The 21,500-nt window shown below is 44.1% G+C and overlaps 2 protein-coding genes and 1 long non-coding RNA gene across 4 annotated transcripts in view; 2 read left to right on the top strand and 1 right to left on the bottom strand.

Moving 5' to 3' along the window:
- Window positions 1-9,514, top strand: part of Lrp4 (LDL receptor related protein 4) — a 50,707-nt gene extending 41,193 nt beyond the window's left edge. Inside the window, exons 35-38 of one of the 2 annotated variants that reach the window (XM_036183429.1) lie at window positions 1,339-1,406; window positions 2,764-2,851; window positions 4,840-4,981; window positions 7,176-9,514. In XM_036183429.1, the coding sequence (XP_036039322.1) occupies window positions 1,339-1,406; window positions 2,764-2,851; window positions 4,840-4,981; window positions 7,176-7,508 (631 nt within the window). In that variant the 3' untranslated portion in view covers window positions 7,509-9,514. Of the gene's footprint in view, window positions 1-1,338; window positions 1,407-1,592; window positions 1,737-2,763; window positions 2,852-4,839; window positions 4,982-7,175 lie in introns of those variants that run through there. The other variant, XM_036183430.1, reaches the window with a different exon arrangement.
- LOC118581380 lies at window positions 12-19,184 on the bottom strand. Its single transcript, XR_004944683.1, has 3 exons — window positions 19,076-19,184; window positions 2,748-2,945; window positions 12-603 (listed from the first exon to the last, which is right to left on the bottom strand). It is a non-coding gene; the product is annotated as an uncharacterized LOC118581380 (long non-coding RNA).
- Window positions 19,185-19,256: 72 nt separating this feature from the next.
- The window catches only part of Ckap5 (cytoskeleton associated protein 5), a 98,654-nt gene continuing 96,410 nt past the window's right edge, over window positions 19,257-21,500 (top strand). The window contains 1 exon segment of the mRNA XM_036184572.1: window positions 19,257-19,329. The gene's annotated coding sequence lies outside the window, so the exon portion shown is untranslated.

The raw sequence follows: 21,500 nt of genomic DNA, 5'->3' as shown, positions 1-21,500 counted from the left end.
CGAACTCACAGAGATCCACTGCCCAGCCTCCCTTGTTATTTCTTTATAGTCTATGGTAATAAATGTTTTGATTATTTAAGTGTGATATAACTTTAAAGAAAAACACCTTCCCACATAACTAAGCAGAACATAGGTGATAAAAGAAAACAGTCTCCTCTATTTTTTTCTCGTTAATAAGCCCTTTTTATGTGCATGTGTCCCACAATTGAAGAAATAATAATAACAATCATAATAGTATTTCACTTTTTAGCTATTTTTTAATAATTTCACACATATATACCCTGATCCTATGCACCCCACCTCTCCTTCCACCTGAACTTTTATTCCAGACAGGCACGGTATGTAGCTTAGGCTGTCCTCACACTTGGGATCCTCCAAGTGCTGGGATTACAGTTGCTCACCATGTCACTTCCTCAGGCCTTTCTCACTGGAGTTCCAGTTGAAGATTCATTGTATCTTGGCTTCAGATGCTCTTGTACTGTAGGGCTTTTTTCAAGGCTGTTGGGAGGTGCCTCCAATTGCTTGCCATAATATGCCAGAGTTACCTCCTGAGCGTTGCAAGTGTACCATCAGGACACTCCCTCTGGGTGGTTTCCTTATTCCCTTGTGAAAGAATGGAGGCAAGAAAAACAATTTTTTAACCTTGTGATAACCAATCAGATTTGCTTGGTTAGCAACTGTTTCCCAGTCATTCTTGTAGTGTAAGATTTGAATTGGTGTCCTTAGAACTCTGTCTAGCTCACTCTAGAACTGCTACTTTTAAAGGCATATAATTGAAAACATATTTAAACATGGCATAACAGCTGGAAAACATTTCTCCCCCCCTCTCTCTCTCTCTCTCTCTCTCTCTCTCTCTCTCTCTCTCTCTCTCTCTCTGTGTGTGTGTGTGTGTGTGTGTGTGTGTGTGTGTGTGTGTGTGTGTGAGAGAGAGAGAGAGACAGGGTACTCTAGCTACCCTAGAACTCACTATGTAGACCAGGCTGGCCTCAAATTCAAAGATCCACCTACTTCTCCCTCCTAAGTACTGGGATTAAAGGCGTGTGCGCCACTATGCCTGGCTTAATACATTGTGTTTTTATTTCATTTGTGGGGGCACATATTCCAACACATGTGGAGGTCAGAGGACAAGTTGTAGGAGTTGGTTCTGATTCCAGGGATCAAACTCAGGTCATCAGGCTTGGCAGCAAAGCGTCTTTATCTGCTAAGCCGTCTCCCTGACTCCCTGGTAGATTCTGAGGCCTGGAAGCCCTATTCATAGCCCTCCCTTCCTTTCCTGGAGGAGGGTGAGGCTCTCTTTGAGTACAAGAAGCCTTCATGTCTTTTTTTTATACCCCACAGATGCTCTGAAAGGGATGCTCAGCTGGGCCTCTGTATACATTCCAACGAGGCTGTACCTGCTGCTCCAGGTAGGTCCTGGAAAAGATTCTTCTGTTTATCTGTTTTTGAAACAGACTATTTATTAGCATTTAGGCCATGCTGGCTTCAAACTCTGAATCTTCCTGTCTCTTGTCTCCCAATTGCTGCAAGTATGGTGTGGGTATACCATCACACCTAGCTTTATGGACTTAAGTCTCCACTCATTTCTTTCCTAGCTTTTGTACGGAGTCGTACAGGGTTGATGAACTCTTTTCATTGACTAAATCCACAGAAATAATAATCCTGAGTCACCACTTACAGTGTACCTGCCAGGCATTTGATAAGTATTATATTCCATGTATATGTATGTGCGTACTACGGTGTCCTGTCTTAGTTAGGGTTTCTATTGCTGTGACAGAGACCACGACCCAAAGCAACATGGGGAGGAAAGGGTTGATTTCATCTTGTAACTCTCAGGTCACAGTCCGTCACTGAAGGAAGTCAGGGCAGGAGCTGAAGAAGAAGCCATGGAGGAGTGACACTTATTGGTGTGCTTTTCGTGGCTCGCTCAGCCTGCTTTCTATATAAATAAATCCTGTCTTAGGACTGTGTGCCCAGGGCTGGAGCTACCCTCCCCAGGGAATAGGTTCACCCACATCAATCTCTAATCAGGAACATGCCCACACAGGCTAACTGGGGGCTTTTTCTCAACTGAGGTTCCTTCTTCTCACATGACTCCAGCCTGTGTCCAGTTGAAAAAAAAAAAAAGAAGTAATCAACACATCCTCTTTATCCATGAAAGATCCATTCTAAACTCACCAATGAACCCTGAAACCTCAGAGAGTATTGAATCCTATTACACTATGTTTAATATATATATATATATATATATATATATATATAAATATTTATGGTGTGGTAAAGTTTACTTTTAAAATTAGGTCAAGTAAGATACTAGCAACAATGATTAATAATGCAATAAAACAATTATAACAATCTACTATAATAAAGTTATATGAATATCATTGCTCTTTTCTCCCCAAATATTTTAATTTCTCATTGTAATATAATAATATTTTCAGGCTGTCATTGATGATGGGTAACTAGAAAGAGAAATCACAAATTATAGGGCTGCTATATTGTATAATGTGTGCTGTCATTTCATTTCCACTAGTTATGTTTAACTGATGAGAAATGTACACTTAGAAGTTAAGCATCTTGCCTTGCATCACATAGGAGTAAGTGGTCAGACGGGTATTGGAAAGGTTTCCCACCCATCTCCTCGCTTCTGGGACCTTCACCCTCCTCAGACAATATGCAACCCCACACAGATAAAAGGCACCTTCACACCAGCAACAGCTAGAGGGTGGTCAACTGTTCTTGCCTCTTACCTGCCTGTTCTCCTAGGTGAAGGACTTCACATCAGCTACGCCATCGGTGGGCTCCTCAGTATTCTGTTGATTTTGATGGTGATTGCAGCTTTGATGCTATACAGGTAACCCCAGCTTTGCTGTATGGGTGACATGTTCTTTGGTGCCAGTTTTCTCCCTGGGTGGCTGACTTTCTGTACTCCTCTCTACTGCAAACCACTGGAATTGCAAATGGTCTTCCCTTCACACGAGCACAACCTTTCACCGCAACACAGTTGACATAGCATTCGTTGCTCACTAGAAATCACTTTGAGAAGGCACTATGTGTCGTTTTTCAATCTAGGATCTTTTTGTATGCCTTTTTCTTTATATTTTCTTCCCAATGCTTTCAACATGGCAAACAACAAAACTATCTGAATTTTGTAGCCATTGCTGGAAATAATCTAATAATGCAGCTGCCACTGAAAATAATAATCTAATAATAATACCACTTGCCTTTTAATGGAACAGTATCCATGTCCTAACCTGGTAATCTTAGCATTTCTGTTGCTGTAAGGAAACACTGTGACCAAAAACTTGGGGAGGGAAGGGTTTATTTTGATTCCATATCATTGTTCTCATCAAAGGAAGTCAGAGCAGGACCCAGGGGCAGGAGCTGATGCAGAGGCCATGGAGGGGTGCTGCTGACTGGCTTGCTCCTCCCAACTTGTTCAGTTTGCTTTCTTTCATCTTCTTTTTTTTTTTTTTTTTTTTTGCCAGAGCTGAGGACCGAACCCAGGGCCTTGCACTTGCTAAGCAAGCGCTCCACCACTGAGCTAAATACCCAACCCCTTAGTTTGCTTTCTTTTGGGTTGGTTGGTTGGTTGATTTTGAGACAGGGTTTCTCTGTGTACCCTTGCTGTTCTGGAACTCGCTCTGTAGACCCTGCTGACCTCAAACTCAGGGATCCACCTGTCTCTGCCTCCACAGATAATCCCCTCTACTGGGATTAAGGGGGTGAACCACCACACCCAGCTTCCAGCATGCTTTAGAACCTGGACCACCAGCCTAGGGGTGTCCCCACCCACCATGGGCTGGGCCCACCCACATCAATCAGTAATTAAGAAAATGCCCTACAGGCCTGCCTGCTTGCATACCAATCCTATAGACCAGTGGTTCTCAACCTTCCTAATGCTGTGACCCTTTAATACAGTACTTCATGTTGCGGTGACCCCCAACCATAAAATTATTTTTGTTCTACTTTATAACTCTAATTTTGCTACTATTATGAATCATAATGTAAATATGTTTGGAGCTAGAGGTTTGTGGAGAGGTCACAACTCACGGGTTGAGAACTACTGCTATAGGCTCATTTTTCTCAGTTCAGGTTCCTTCTCTCAGATGTCTATGGCTTGTGCATGAGACTAGCCAGCACATCTGGTAACAGAGGTACGATTCCTCACTTTACAGACAAGGGTCTGAGCTTCAGAAAGATTAGATTATGTCTACCCATATTCCAGCTAGTAGATCACAGAGGTGGAGTTAGAACAAAGATCCATCACTGCATAGCAAGTAACCCCAAAAGGCACTGAGTCAACATGGTAACCATTCATGGCCTCACAGTTCGTGTGGATCAGAAATCTGGATGCAGCTTCACTGTGTGCTCTGCTTCTAGATCCCTCCCAGGTTGTAATCTGGGTAACAGCCAGAGTTATGACCTCCTCTCAAGGCTTGACTGGGAAAAAATCCTTCCAATCCACTCAAATAATTGTTGGCAGGATTCAGTTCTTTATTGGTTGTTGGTTGGAGATCTCCCTCACCTGCTGCTTGCTTGTGGACCTATCTATAAAACAACTTACAACATGGCAGTTTCTTTAAAGAATGAGAGGAAGGGAGAGAAAGAGGGAGGATGCGCCATTCAAGATGGAAGCTAATCTAGTAATTAGTACTTTTTTGCATAATGGGTTCACTAGAAGTGAGTCACCAGCTCCAGCCCACACTCAAGGGTGTGAATGCCAGGAGGCAGGGTCACTGGGACCTACAGAGAGGCCACTTCCCACATAGGTTACAGCTTCCTCCAGCATCATTCCTATAAAGATCTCAACTAATTTCTGCATAATTTCTCCTCTTGAAGACACAGAAAATCTAAGTTCACGGATCCTGGGATGGGAAACCTGACCTACAGCAACCCCTCCTACCGAACTTCCACCCAGGAAGTGAAAATTGAAGCAGTTCCCAAACCAGCCATGTATAATCAACTGTGCTATAAGAAAGAGGTAACGATGGAAATATCTATTTAGGTGTTTCTGGGGCTTGGGGAGCAGGACAGAGGGATTATGACTGAATTGCCTCGAACAGAAAACTGAGTGCTATTTGGGTTTCTGCAGAGATCTAGAATCTTTGGGGGACCTTAGTAAAAGCAAGGCTAGAAGACTTAGGTCTGAAAGCAGTGGCAGTGAGTATCTATCTCCCTGAAGGAGATTTTCCAGGTTTATGGATGCCTCCCTCATTGGGGTGGTCGTTCCTCTATGCTGAGGCTATACCCTTCTAAAGCAAGGGGACTTTTTTAGACAACACTCCCCAAACCCAGGAGCTCCTGGACTCCTTTGTCTAATCTCTGATCCGAGTACCTGTTGTTGGGGAGGACTAGTTTCTTCTTATCCTTGCTCTTAAAGTTTTTAAGAGGTTTTTCTTAAAAATCTTTCTTAGAAACCTGAAGATTTTACATGTTTTTATTTTTTAAATGTTTTGTTAAGTTATTTCAAAATTATTTACTAATTTAGGAATGAAAAATAGTCCTTTTTCTGCAGGGGACCTGAGGTCTGAGATGTCAGATTTTCCTAATCAGGTAGACCTTGATTTCTTCTAAAATCCTATAACCTTCATCAAGTTATTCCCTAAGAAGACCCTATGAGTCTGCTCTGATGTGCTTAGCAGTCAACCCTGCAGGACCCTCATTATACACCGTAATCCTACACTGTCTGCATACAGGGATTCCTGTATGTAAAAAGCTGCTACTGTAATTCACAAGACTGCCTGCAGTTCTGGGGATGGGAAACCTCTCCTCTATTTCTGAGAAAGACTCCTGAGGATTCTTGAGTTCCTAAATGTGGGATGTCCCAGAAAAGAATCACAATGGAGGTTATCAGTTAGAACTGAAAAATGGGTGTGAATGTGTAACTCAGCAGTGCAGCCCAGGCTAGCCCATACACAGCCCTAGACTCCAGCCCACTACCACACGAAGAGGAAAACTGTGTGACCTCTCTTTTGTCTGCTTCTTCCTCAGCAGTTCTTTCACCCCTCTGATAGCCTTTCACCCTTTCTCTTCTGATTTCCTCTTGATTCCAGGTACCTGTTGCTCTGTGTGTAAAGGAAATGCTGTTTCCAGAACTACCACTGCTGTGTGCCCCACCTCCCTGACTTACCCAGTGCATTTCTGTGATGAGGACTTTCAGTGGGCCTGCATGTTATCTCACACTAGTTTGAGCTCAGAGGGTGTGCTGGGTGAAGGGGAGTGTCTATGTGTGCTTGCACACTGGCCCTGTCTCTCTCCGAGACTGAGAGGGACTCCTAGAAGCTTATCATCAGGCACCTAGCATAGAATCTGCTTAACACAGTAACACCTGTGCCACTGAACTGTTACTAACAGAAAGTTGGAGACTATGGATACTACTCCAGGGACAGAACCCAAGCTATGATGGCCCTTTCGCTCCTGGGAGTGGTAGGATAATAATTAGAACCCCCCACAAGTCAGGATGGGGCTGCCCTTGAAGAGTACATAAAGAAGGAACTTGAGCAGAAGTCAAAGCTATCCTCAGCGTGATGCGTGTTGCTTGGGAAGGCTCCCATGGCTTGTAGAAGCAGGTCCAGAGTATCCTCCCCAAAAGAGTTATAGGTTACCAGATCTCAAGGATGGACATTACAAACACAAATACAAGGATTTTCTAAATCCCATTCCCCAGATATGACCTCCCAAATGTTCCTACCACAATTAAAAAGATCATTCAAAGCATACTAGTACATAAAAATCCTTAATACATGCATGCTGGCTTGCTTTTGCCAATCGTTTTTGATTACTTATGTCAGCATGACGTCCCATTAGTAACCCATGGTGGCAATACAGCAACAGCTTACGTGCTTTAGTGTACCTGGTGTCCAGTGCTCTAACAGTTGCACCCCATGACATGCCTCATTTAACCCTTATAACAATTGGTGTGACTTGTAGTTGCCGTTATTCCCCTACGCTGCAGATATGAAGACTGGCTTCTAGACATGTTAAGCAATTTGCTCAAGATAACATCGCTAATAAACGCCTGGTGGAGGCCCGGAAGCCATGGTTTTCCCTCCCTACCAGTCTGTGGGGCTTTTGTCCTCCATAACCACTTCAGTTCAGCTTTGCTTCCCTTTTCAGCTTACCATGAAATCATTTCTAGAATGCCAACCAACTATGTGTCTCCATCTCCACTGCAGGGTGGGCCTGACCACAATTACACCAAGGAGAAGATCAAGATTGTAGAGGGAATTTGCCTCCTCTCTGGAGATGATGCTGAATGGGATGACCTCAAGCAGCTGCGAAGCTCCCGGGGGGGCCTTCTACGGGATCATGTATGCATGAAGACAGACACAGTGTCCATCCAGGCCAGCTCTGGCTCCCTAGATGACACGGAGACAGAGCAGCTGCTGCAAGAAGAGCAGTCTGAGTGTAGCAGTGTCCACACTGCAGCCACTCCCGAAAGACGGGGCTCTCTGCCAGACACGGGCTGGAAACATGAACACAAGCTCTCCTCAGAGAGTCAGGTCTAAGTGGCCACATTCTCTTTCCTGCCTGCCCACTCCTTCTCCTCTATGGACTTCTGATCCTTGTGCTCACATAACAGCAGGCTCCTTTCCCATGTGCTCATCTTCCTCCTCCCACCCCAAACTGCTTCCAAGCCCCCATAGAACCTGTTACTCACCTGAGTCCACAACTTACCTGGGGACAAGAAATGAGGGCACATCTCAAGAATTTAGACCTGTTTACCATGAACTTCACCTCTTGTGCTCTACCCTGGGCTCCCTGAAACTGGGCTCAGCATGATTCCTGGTCAGCATAGAGCTCCATCTCTCTTTCCCCTGGCACCCTCTGTGCCCTGGCCCAGAGTACTGAAGCAATTGATGATGTAAGACTCTTCCCCATCACAGCTGACATGATGGTTTCTCAGTGAACTAGCTTACTAGAGACTGGGACTGGAGGTCACAGGTAAAGGGTAATGGATAGAGGTTGAGAGAATGGAAAATCATCCCAGCTGGTCTGGGTATTTGTGAAACCTCCAGCCTCATATGTTGGTAATGATGAAAAATTTTTGTGGGGTACTTGAGCCCTGGTGTCTTGTCCATTGCTGGCAGTGGACATTCTTCTCACCCAGGAGTCACAGCTTTGTCAGCTGTGATACAGCGAAGTGTGGGTATGGCTTAAGCTGTTCTTCCTGCTGGAATGTCTGGGGCCATTTCTACCTTGGATAACTGGAGGCCCCTGTCATGGCAACTCACTAATAGGAATTCCCTCCTGGTGCTGCTACTGGCCAGTACTCTTCCTAAGCCTTTAACTATGTTGTGAGCTTGCGTGAACAGCAGGTGGGCCTTGGAGACTAGACCTCTAAGACTTTGAGAAGCTCTGCATAGATTAAGCACAGTATTCTATGGACTTCACTATTCTTTCTCTCTCCCATTCTCTGGGGTTCTAAGAGAAGCAATTCTGTAACAGCCTCTCAAAGAATGACTAGACATTTCCCTAAATGGTCAGGAAGAACAACTAGAGAGAGACAAGATACCCAGGGGCCCAGGAGAAGTATTATGAGGTTCATTCTCAAGTGCTCAGGGACACAAGTTCATGGACACAACCTGTGGCTTTAGGTGGAAAAGCTCACATGCCAACTCTTCCCAGCCACTGTCCACACTAAAGTGCTACCACTGTGTCATGCTCCTTTAGACCAAGGGCTTCTCTCAGCAGAGCTGAGACCTTTTTGTGTTGCCCTAAAATGTCTTCCCAGCTCTTCACTTCTGAGAGAGGGGAGTCTAGGTTTGCTTTTTCTAATCTATCTTTATGTCACCATCAGTCTCAAAGGTCCAGTGAAGAAGAGGGCCAATGAAGATGCAAAGTGGTGAGCCAGAAGAAAGGCAGTAAGAACTAGTCCAGAGCACTTCTCTCTAGAAACTGATGCGACAGGAGAGATTGACAGGAGCTGAGAATGGAGGGGAGGGCTTTTAATTTTTCTGATTTAAAACATCTTTCATGGTTATTGTTCAGAGATCAGCAGCAAAGCATATGCATGAAAAAACAGGACAAGATCAAATCTTCTCTGGTTAGTTACAGGAGTAGGAGACAGATGTCAAAGCATTATCTTGTTCTTAGGCCTTTTCCAGTGCACCAATTTAAAATGTACAGTGCCACTCCTAAGAGGAAGTAGGGACATTTCATGCTGAATGAGGCAGCATTTGAGTCTTTAAATTCACAGTTGGGGAGGAGGAAAAAAAAACAAGAAGAGTAGCATCCTCCTGAGTGGAAAGGGGCAAGGCAAGGTTCTTATTGCACTTGGGCTGTTCGGAATGTAGAAAGGACATATTTGAGGAAAATTTGAGCACTGATTTACTCTGTACAAAGGGCAAAATCTCTCTGTCCGAAACTAATGGAATTGATTTTCCCATGCTCGTGTGTAATGATTTTAACATTACTTACTGGAGAGATTGGACTTTCTGGAGTTATTTAACCACTATGTTCAGTGTTTTAGGGCTTTATGATAATTTAATATAAATTTAGCTTTTCTTAATTACTTTGGCTGGCTTGGAGTCGTGACTAATCTTACACTTGCACTATCTGGCAGACCCGTGCTGTGGAAAACCTACTTGGGGACATCACCTCTTACATCTTCAGAGATGTGTGAACCATGAAGGGATAAAAAGGTGTAAGGTTTGTGTTGGAGTTTCAGCTCATCTTGAGAACACAGGTCAAGATGAGAGAGTTCACTGACATGTTGCCCTGATTTCCTCTAGAGGAAGGATGGCAGAGAGGTTTCGTCTTGAATGCAGCTCATTGGGATGATAGAAGCTGCCTGAGATCCTGTCCAGACAGGTCACAATTGTGATCAGTAGTGACATCTCCAGGCTCCAGAAACTATGTCATGGCATATATACCATGAATCTTCTACTTCTGTTTTCATTCACTGAGGCATCCCATGTCACAGAACTTGACTTTGCCTTGCAATGATGATGACTGTTAACTGTCCAACAGTGTGGAAAATCCCAGAACAGGACTGGCTATATTTCCAGCACCACACATGCACAGACTCCAGTTTTTAAAAAGCTACATTCTGCTGGGTGTGGTGATGCATACCTTTGATCCCAGCACTCAGAGGCAGAGGCAGGTGGATCACTGTGAGATCAATTCTAGCCTGGTCTACAGAGCTAGTTCCAGGACAGCCAGAGCTACACAGAGAAACCCTGTCTTGAAAAACAAAACAAAACCAACCAAAAACCTATTCTCCTAATTTATCTGCTGTATGTCGAGGCTGGAGTAAGACACTAAGGAGCCCATCAGGTTCTCTGGGTACGTTATTCCAGTAAAAGTAGGAAACTTTCTAGTCCTAGTGCTATGTACATGTAGAGTTTGGTTTCAGGTTTCAATGGTTGATTTTCTAAAGCCTCAACTGTTGCTAGAATAATGTTCCCACTCAAGGTACCACCCATATCTAAACAATACAGTCTCAGTTTGGAGTCGAGCAGCAGCACACTCGCCACCTCCTCCTCCCCCAAAGAACAAGTAGAAGAAAAATGAGAAAACTAAGAAAGTGGCTTTAGATTGACAGGACATCTGGGTCTAAACCACAATGTCCAGTTTTCCCGTTTGGGCAGTGGGTAGGTATACCAGAAACAAAACTCAGTGAGATAGTTCAAAGACAACTAAACCCTTTCTCCTCCAGGATTCTTTAAAAAGAAAACAAAACCGCATAACAAGAACAGAAGCTTAGACTCTTGAGGCTGAGGGGAGGGTCGATAATCCTTGTCTGCTTCTCCAGATACAAAGCCTGAACTCTCCCGGCAGAAGAGTCAGATTCTAACCAACTGGGACTAGGGAGATAGTTCAGTCAGTAAAGGCCTTGCTTTTCTGTGGGGCACGGTGGCCATGGTGGCAGATGTAGTAGACCAGCCTGTTCTAGTGAGTTCAAGGCTAGTCAGGGGTACATAATGAGACCCTGTCTAGGAAAAAAAAAAAAAAAGGCAAGAATGATGGCATGCACTTGAAATCTCAGCATTGGAGAGGTGAGCCCCAGGCTTACTGGCCAGCCAGCCTAGCCTAGTTGGTGAGCTGCAGGACAGTGAGAACCTCTATTTCAGTGTGTGTGAGGGAGTGTTGTCTGGATGGCTCATGAGGGATGACACCCAAGGTTGTCTTTTGGCCTCCATGTACACACACAAATACATACCCATCACAGCATTCTAATAAACTACACTAGTGGTGGAATGTACCTATAATCCCAGCATTCTGGAGGCTGAGACAGGAACATTCTGAGTTTGGTGCCAGCCTGGGCTAGTGAGACTTGTCTTCAAAAATAAAACAGGCTGGAGATGTCTTTGCCATGAAGGGCACTTGCTGCTCTTGTAGAGGACCTGGGTTCAATTCCCAATACCCACATTGTGACTCACAACCATCTGTAACTCCAGTTCCCAGGAGATCTGACGCCCTCTTCTGGGTGCCGGGCACGTTTGTGGTATAGGCAGACAAAACACTCATGCATATAAAATAAAAGTATATATATATATATATATATATATATACATTGTTTTTTCGAGACAGGGTTTCTCTGTAGCTTTGGAGTCTATCCTGGACTAGCTCTGTAGACCAGGCTGGCCTCTAACTCACAGAGATCCACCTGCCTCTGCCTCCCGAGTGCTGAGATTACAGGCGTGTGCCACCACCGCCCAGCATAAATATATTTTTAAAAAACACCAAAGGGTTGGAGAAATAGCTTGGCAGTTAAGAGTGCTTTCTCCTGTTACAGAAGACTCAGGTTTGATTCCCAGCACCCACATGGCAGCTCACAACCACCTGCAATTCCAGTTCTAAGGAATCTGACTTTGGCCTCTTTGGGCATTGAAAGCATAGAGTGCACATATAGGTATATACACACTTTTTAAAAATCAACAAAACAAACCTTAACCATATTTTTACAAATTACATTCAAAATGAGGTCACTGCCTTTCAGTATTGTAAGAACAAAGGGTGGAACCTAAGATGAAAAGGTCTGTGGCCCATAGGACACTAATTAGGATGGTCTAATGAAGAGAATTTTTATATTGTGTGTGTGCGCGCACACATGACATTACACACGTGTATAAGGCAGTCAGAGGAGAAACTGGTAATCAGTTCTGTGACTTGAGAACCCAGGCCATCGGTCCTGGCAGCATCTCAGACCCTGGTAGGAAGTTCTTTGTGACACAAGTTGACACTTATCCAAACCTAGGCCTAGAGGAAACTGAAAGGCAGTGGTGATGATGAGCAGTTTAGCAGCGTTTACAAGAGCTGAGGGCGAAAAGGGTACTAACATTTGAAGAGTTCTCGGACTTCTATTTATGGGCATAATTACAAAGGAAATGTGGTCGAGGATCTGGGGATGTAGCTTACTGATAAACCTCTTGCCTAGCGTGGGCACGGAGGCCTGACCTCTTCCCTCAGCACTGCCCCACAGAGGGGAAGAACAATTGAGTCTCTTTTGTGTTTTTTCAGACTCTATGGCTTTTCCTCATTCAGAGAGATGACTCAAGTGTTCAGCCAGTTTCTGTTTCCAAACATCCCCTTGCTTGCCTATTTGTCTTCTAGATCATTCTCCTGCTCCACATAGGGGAACGGTTTTATTTCCAGTTAAGACTCCAGCTCCAAACTTTGAATTCCTTAGCATGGTGCTGAAACAGACTCAGACAGCCTAAGATTCTGAGTTTAAACCCAAGGTTAAGTTAGTTACTAAGCTACCTAATCTACTTGTTTCACTTTGTTGGACATGAAGAGCCAAGAACTCACACAGCCTGTCTTTCCCTTTGCCACCTTCCTCTTTTATGAGGCTGATGTTTCTGTGGTCAAAGTTGCCCCGAATAGTCTGCATTTTGGGAGCTGGAAAAAACGGGCTCTAAGAAGAGGAAAGACATTGTTTTAAGGTTGTTTTTTCCTTCATTTAACCGGCACGTGTTAACTGTGACAGAGTGCATGCTAGGAAAGGCTTCCTGATCTCAGAGACCAGTTAAAGCACAACTTTCAGAGCCACTTGAGATGTGTACTAGTGTCACCATCATCTGCAGAGGATTATTCACGAGCATGTCCACCGAAGGCAGAAGGAATTCAATCATCGAAGCTGTTACTCATAGGCTGGAAATAAGGAGCTACATCCCAGGGTTGGGATGCTTCAACCAGAATGCGGTTTGTGATTATAAACGGAATGAGCACCTGCTCCAACCCTAATGGACTTTTTGGAAATGCCTCACAGTTACTCAGCAGCCACAATACTTGACATGAATTTCCTGTTTCTGGTTCCAAGAATACAGTGTTTGCTTTGATCCCTGCTATGTACTGTGCTATGCTATGCTTACGTAGAACCACTGGGAGGCCCCTGGGATGAAGTCACAAAGAACTCTAATAAGCGCGCAGTTAAGTGCTGTTTAATGATAATCCTGGGCTGCCACAGGTGATTTGGGCCAAACACTTCCCGAGCACCTGCTACTGACAAGATACTATGTAGGCTTCTGCAAGACCTTAAGCGGTCCCACACTCCCTTTCCTCCACTGTCTATCAGATTCGTCTCCCTCCACTTCCTATTCATCTGCTCCAGCTACACTGGCCTCCCTGTTTCCCAAACCTGTCAGGGATGCTTCAAACATAGGTCTGACTCTTTTCCATATAATCATGACTAACTCCTTCATCTTCAAATCAGCTCTAATATCATCTCAACAAAACCCAAATTGACTACTCCTTAAAAAATTACTGTCCTAGGCAGGCTGTGGTGGGTACGCCTTTAACCCCAGGACCCAGAAGGGAGTGGCAGGCAGATCTCTGTGAGTTCAAGGCCAGCCTGATCTACACAGCAAGCTCCAGGCTAACCATGGCTGCATGGTCTTTAAGGGGAGCTGGGGAGATGCCAGTGCTTGCCATGCAAGCAGGAGGACCCTGAGTTCAACCATTAGCACTAACACCTATGTAAAAAGCTGGGTATGGTAGTATATGCTTGCAACCCCAGTGCCGGAAACTTGGAGACAGGTGCCTGAGGGCTTGCTAGCCAGCCGGTCTAGCCAAATTGGTGGGCTCCAGGTTCAGTAAGAGACCCTGTATTGAAAAAAACAAACAAACAACAACAAAAAACGGCGGGTAGTAGTGGGGAGCAATTGAAGAAGACACTAGATGTCTACTTCTGGCCTCTACAAGCACACACATATACATGTGTGTATAAAATTACAGTCTAAGAACATACTGCATAATTTATCTGTGTTGATTATGTCTCCTCACTACAACATGAGCTCCTTGAGTGAAGGGAATTTGTGTGTGTGTCTGTTTGTTCACTGACTATTCCAAATGCCTCCAACAGTCCCTCTCCATACTAGGAATTCTATAAATATTTGACAAGTAAATAAGTGAATGGATTCAGACTTCTTAGATGCACACCTTTAACCTAAGGTTGAAGACAAAAAGATTTTGCCATTCTGTTCTAAAACTCTTCAGAACTCATACTACACACATCCTTTATTAAGCAAATTTGAGGTAACCATCAACCTCTCCTTTATGTGTATTCTTCAGATTATGTCTGATAATATTTAAATAAACTACATATGTTTATGTATATGAACGGATGGCCAATGCTGGAGAAGCCTGTTTCTGTATAGTCCGTATCTATTCTCCAAAGGTTACTGTTTGCTTTGACTGGTTCCTCTCCTGGTTACACGTAATTCTGTTCCTTCCACCCATCTATCTCTCATTCCACTCTCGTCCCCCTGTAGCCTCATCCACTCTAGAGAAAGCAATTCCCAAATCAATACCACTTAAGACTTGATCTAGGCTCCCAGCTTCCATTTGGTTATTATTTCCTAAGCCTGCTTGGATGATTCCATTTGAATGTCTCATTGGTACCTGAGAGTAAACAATCATAGAACTAAACTCTCCTCCTTTCCCTTGAGGCGGGCCTCTCCTGACTCCCCACTTCCATTTGGACAACAACAGCCCTCTCTGGCTCTGGGCTGTAATCCTAGCACTTTCTTTGGCTCATTTTTCTAAATAGGATCCACCCTTGCCTTTGCACCAAATCTAATTGGTTGTCAAACCTGTCACTCTTCTTGAATCTATGCTCATCCTTTTCACTGATGTTCTATTAGACTCCAAACCAGGATTCCAACCCTTGCTCAGAAACTAACTTTCTTAAAATACACTCCTGACTTTTGTCACTCTATTATTCAGACACTTTCAATAGTTCCTTAAAACCTGCTTAATAACATACTCCTTAGCCTGGTTTTCAAACCCCTCCATGAATTGTTCCTAATTTTCTTAGTCCATCTTGTGTTCTATTACTTCCCAACACAAATCTTTTCTTATAAATCAAATTCCCAGGCTGAAGAGATGCCTCAGAGCTTAAGAGCACTTGTTCCTCTCACAGAGAACCAGGGTTCAATTCTTAGCACCCACATGGTGAGTCACAACCATCCATAACTCTAGTTCCAGGAGATCTAAAGCCCTCTTCTGACTTCCTTGGTCACAATATATACACATGCAGGCAAAACATTCATACACATAAAAGAAAGAAATCTACCAGGTAATGGTGGCAGCGGCCTACAGCTTTATTTCCAGGCAGAGGCAGGTGGATCTCTGAGTTCAAGGCCAGCCTGGTCTACAAAGTGAGTTCCAGAACAGCCAGGACTACACAGAAAAACCCTGTCTTGAAAAACACAAAACAAAAACGAAAGAAAGAAATCTAAAAATTTTAAAACAAACCAACACCTCAGATTCCTAAGTTCAGTCTCATATATACAATGCACTTTCTTGTCTCTATGCCTGCTAATTTACATGTTCCTTGCCCCTTACCCCATCCATATCACTGGTAAAAATACTAATTTCCCTCTTTCCATGTCCACTTATATTAAGCTTCTTATGATTCCAGGAATACTATAAGCATCTTCAGGCATATACATATTCACACATATACACTGATAGCCATATGTAAACAAAACAAAACAAACAAACAAAAAACTTCATACAACTTTCCTTAAATTTGCATTTTTTAAATAATAAAATTTCTTTTTCTACTCCAACATATATAGTCACATTCTTTTCTGTGAGCATACCATATGCATGTGTGTACTCCTGTATGTGAGTGTAATTGTTCCTATGTGCTCTTGTGGAGGTCAGAGACCAATGTCTGGTGTCTTCCTCCTTGCTCTTTGCCAGTGGCAAATGAAGTTCAAGGCTGCCTCAATTCCTTTAATTTTAATGCTGAAAGATGAAGTCATAAGTTTTGGTGTGTATCATTAACTGAAACAAAGCCGTATAATAACTTCAGGTTAGAGAAGACGTTTTGATAGCTTTAAGATGAAAAACCCCAGAAAACAGTCTGAAGTTCACTAGCACACGTAGCTGAAGTAAAAAATACAAAGCAGCCCAACTGTTACTAGCTGACATATTCTCTTGCGTTATTAGCTTGACGTAATTTCTAGGATTGGTTGATGATCAAAGGCGGTGATTAATTCCTTGTACCCATTTCTGCCCTCAGTCTCCTGGTATAAAAAACTATTGATGAATGGGTATACACCCTCCTAAGATCTCAAGTACAGCTGACTGATTTTTTTCTTATATATAAGAGTTTAGGTCTGTGATTCCTTATAAGATTAACTTTCAAAATAGTAAAATGACTGATCCTTTCTTTGTAATCACAAAATACGGCCTGCCAACAAAAGAGTTGGCTGTGAAATAAATACATGTTTTTATTTGTACTCTGTAGGAATTTAGCAGGACTACTGTATAAGATAAATATTAGAATGAAAAGCTGTTTTTTTCCAGAAGTACTTTGACCTTGCATAATCCTTATTGAAAACAGTTGATTATTTTGCTGAAGGGGCTTTACAGCCATCCATAACTTTGGTTTGGTTACAACATGCCTCAGGCACACTGGAGGCTCTTGTATTATTGTGTATTGCACATGATACATAATAATAAAGGACTAGAGTCATGGGGGCATGAGATGCTCTTCTTCAGTAAGACATGTAAATTTAGATTAGGGATCTTGGTATGAGAAGATACTTTGTGGAACAATCAATAAATACGCCTTTGTACAGCTGTTCAGCCCAGTCCAGTCTGATTCAGTTCATCAGAAGAGGCTAGACCTTCCTGCTGTCATATAAGCCTTACAATTTTATCTTGGAGTGCCTGTTTTCTTCAACCAACAAAGGAAGAACACAGAAGAATCAAGAAAGAAATCAAGAGAGAATGTATCCTTTTCCATAACCCCCTCAGATAAAAAAGTCTGCTAGTACGTGGTGTGCTGTGGATTTCCCTTTGAGCCCTGAGCTGCTGGAGGCTGGCCCTCCAGGCAGCATTAGCTCTTAACTCCTCCTCCTCTTCCTCCTCCTTCTTCTTCTTTTTGTTTATTTAGATTTGTTTTATTATTGGATGTATATGAGTGTTTCACCTGCATGTGTACCTGGTACTCAGAAAAGGACATTGGATCTCTTGGAACTAGAGTTACAGATGGATTTGAGCTGCCACTAGGTGCTGGGAATCCAAAGTAGCAAGTGTTTTTACCACTGAGCCTCTTTCCAGGCCTCCGCCCTATTTTGAGGCTGGCTCTCTTGGTGCTCACTGTTTAGTCTGGACTGGCTGGCCAGTGAGTTCCCAGGGTCCACATGCCCCTGCCCCCAGGGCTGAGGCTACAGCTTCACACTAGGACACCTGGCTTTGACCCAGGTGATGAGGATCCCAACTCAGGGCCTCAGGCTTGTACTTCACTTACTGAACTGTCCTCCCCAGCCCAATCCATCCCTTTCTTTTTGAACAACTGACATTCCATATTCCAATTTATGTAAAAGGTTTCATTTTGACAGCCATATGACTTTCAGATGTTTTTCTAACTTCCCAGTGACTCAGTAACATTCTTACACATTTTTCTTTGCATAAGTGCATAAAACTGTAAAATAAATGACCCTTAAGAGCATTACTGGGTCAGAGAATCTGTCAATCTCAAAAGTGTCCTCCCAAAAATCTGCACCCAAATTTAACAGTGAAGTTGAACATTTACTTCTCCAAATAGTCTTTGTTCTGAGACAGTCTCCTGAAGTCCTGGCTGGCTCCCTACTCCCTACATACCTGAGGATTGCCTTGAATTCCACACTTGTCTCAATCCCTAGAGTGCCGAGAACCACCAAACTCACATCTTTCTTCTCCAACTTTTTTTTTTTTTGAGACAAGGTTTCTCTGTGTAGCCCTGGTTGTCCTGGAACTTGCTTTGTTGAGTAGGCTGGTTTTGAACTCAGAGATCTGCCTGCCTCTGCCTTGTTATAATAAATCCTTAAATTTGTAAGGAAAACATCATTATTATATTATAACGTAGTATTCATGGAATTTCGGATATTGATTCAAGAAAGAGTTTTAACTGGGTATGGTGTTGCACATGCCTGTAATCCCCGTACTTAGAAGGTGGAGGTGGAGTGATATCCCAAATTTGGTGTAGCCTGGTCTATAGTGCCAGTTCCAAGCTAGCCTGGACTAAAGAGCAGGACCCTGTCTCAAAAAATAAATCAGAGCAGTCAAGATGGCTCAATGGATAGAGGTGTTTGCCGTCAAGTCTGGCGAACTGAATTTGAGCTCCACAAACTATATGGTGGAAGGAGAGAACCAACTCCTAGCAAGTTGTCCTCTGACTTCCATTCACCCCTCTATAAGACAAATTGTAATAAAATCGAATTTTGACGATCGCACTTCACAGAATAAAAGCCTCGTTTTCATAAAAAGACGTATCTGCAGAAGGTATTGCAGTTTGTAAAGGCCATTCCTAGGCACTCAGCTTGTTGTATTAAATCCTCACATTAAATTTGTAAGGAAAACAATTATTGCATCTCCTATAGGAGGAAACTGAGGTCCAGATTAACTGAGAAGACTATAATTTAGCATCCTGTCTCCCGTTCGAGGCTCCTTCCTCCACATCCCAGCTGCCTCTTGTTTCCCTCAGCATCATCACTATTGGCGAATGCAAGCTCTCAAAAAAAAAAAAAAAAAAAAAAAAAAAAAAAGGCAGACATGCGGACCGTAGTTTAAACGTCTGTAGCTAGATAAAGGCAACATGATGATGGCTGGGAATGCATAGACTTCCACACACCTTCCGCTCTTCGTTCTGAAGCTGTCCGTGGCCATTGGCTGCCCTCCTGCCGTAGAGCCCACGGGAACGCAGGTGCGCGCTGCCCCTTTAAGGCCGCAGGCGGCGCGTGCCCACAGTCCTTTCAAACGGACCAATAAAAGGGCGATAGGCGGTCTTCCGCGGACCAATAAACAACGAGGACACTGCGGGGTGTGCGGCGGCCCAAGCGGTTTTAAACGGCTTAGAGCAGGCCCCTCGGTTCTGACCCGGCGGAGGTGAGTGGGCGGTGGGCCTCACCTCTTAGCCCGGACCCCGAGGACCCGGCGTCGCGCGCGCTCGGGGACCCACGTCCGCGGGCGGGGCCCTCGGCGGCCGCGCGCGGCCGCGGTCTCGCGAACCCGGCAGGTCTGAGGCGGCGGAGCGGGGCGGAGGCCGGGGAGCCCGCGGCTGGCAGGGCGGGGGGCGTGGGCGCTCGCTGGTGTTGGAGACCCCGGCTGGGATGCAGGTGAGCCGAGCGCGCGGCGGGGCGCTACTGGCCGCGCCTGAGGTTGGCGGGCGGCGCCGGGCCGCGCCTGGAGGCTGGAGGTGTCGGAGACTGGGGCGGGGGCCCTGCGAGCAAGGCCCTTGGCGGGGTGCGCCTCGCGGAATTGTCAAATGAATGAACGGGAGCCCGGGAGGGCTGTGGAGGCTGTGACGGGCCTAGTCGCCTCAGAGCCGGACCAGAGCGTGGTGCCCGGGCCCGTCTCCGTACCTGCGTCCCCTACCTGCGATGGTTTTCCTTTTTTTTTTTTTTTTTTTAACGATTCTGACCATTCACCGCCCCGCCCTTGGTTTTCTCCCTCTGAAAGTGTCAGCAGAGTTCAGTTTTTGGCAGCTGAGGAGGTTTCGGGGACCAGTACAATAGCCGGTTGTGTAGGTTAGCCCGGCCTTGCCACTTTAAGGCTAGGTGAATGAGATTCTCACTTTTTAGCTCTTAGCAAATCGTTGTTGTTGTTGCGAGAGCTGCCCGAAGTCGTGGTAATTGCCAGGCAGGATTGAATGCATCCCATTTTGTTTCTTGCATAGGAAATGATGAGAGAGATGTTCCCAGAGTGGCTGTGCCGTGTGTGAGAGAATATATTCGTGTTGATGAATCTTAACAATGAGTTTCTGATTCAGCATCAATAGAGGTTTTGCAGAACTTGTCCCAAATTTATGCACGACTGTAATTCTCCTAGGAACCAAGGCATTAAATCTTGGCCCAGATAGGATGCTTGTCTTACATTATGCATAATTATAGAACTGAAAACTCATTTTTAGAAAGGTGAAATCCCCTTTTTCTCCATTTTCATCACCCTGAAAAGTCCTTCTATGACCTAAAGAACAAGAATATAAATCAGTCACTTGAGACTTCTAAAGGGACTGGACAAACTATAAGGTTTAGTGTGAAGAAAATCAAATCAGTTTAGTTGCCAACATCAATTAAATCAAGGTAGTAAACTTGTAATGAAAAAATTGTACATAACGCTTTTAATTTTTTTTTTTTTTTTTTTTTTAACATGGGGCTGGAGAGATGGCTCAGTACTTAGGGACACTGCTCTTCCAGAGGACCTGGGTCTAGTCCCAGCATCCACAAGATGGCTCACAGCCATTTGTAAACTCCAGTTCCAGGGAGTCTGACGTCCTCTTCTGGTGTCCATGGACACTGCATACATGTGGTACACAGACATGTATTCAGGCAAAACATCTATACACATAAATATTTTTAGAGATCTTTTACATTTATTTTGTGGCCGGGGTGGGTGGGTGTATACGTAGCCAGATGTCAGACAACTTTCTGGAGTTCTCTCTTTCCATCATTAGGTTCTGGGGATCAAACGTCAGTTGTCCAGCTTAGCAGAAAACACCCTTTAAGCAGCCTCTCTGATCCCAAAATTTTACACAAGTGGTTTTTAATACTGTTTACTTAAGGAGGTAGCAAGCAAAGGTATTCCATAGCAATATGCCATATAATTTTCTCTATTATTTTTAAAGTTTGAATCATCAACTTTGAATTATGAAGAGTGGTGTGTGGTAATTCAGGTTTTGTTTTTGTTTTTTGTTTTTTTTGTTGTTGTTTTTTGTTTTTGTTTTTTGTTTTTCGAGACAGGGTTTCTCTGTGTAGCTTTGCACCTTTTCTGGAACTTGCTTGGTAGCCCAGGCTGGCCTCGAACTCACAGAGATCCGCCTGCCTCTGCCTCCCAAGTGCTGGGATTACAGGCATGCGCCACCACTGCCTGGCCAAGTTTTAGTGATGAATAGAGATTAATAGACCTTAATATTATGAATACTTGGGTTTGGAGAAAGCAATTAGAAATAATTAATTTCTGGGCTGGGGAGATGGTTCAGTGATTAAGAGCACTGACTGCTCTTCCAGGGGATCCAGGTTCAATTCCCAGCAACCACATGACAGCTCACAACTGTCTGT

This window comes from Onychomys torridus, chromosome 4 (genome assembly GCF_903995425.1).
Source record: "Onychomys torridus chromosome 4, mOncTor1.1, whole genome shotgun sequence".
Taxonomy (NCBI): Eukaryota; Metazoa; Chordata; class Mammalia; order Rodentia; family Cricetidae; genus Onychomys; species Onychomys torridus.
Note: the sequence above shows the minus strand (reverse complement) of the source record. Positions and strands in the feature narration are given on the sequence as shown.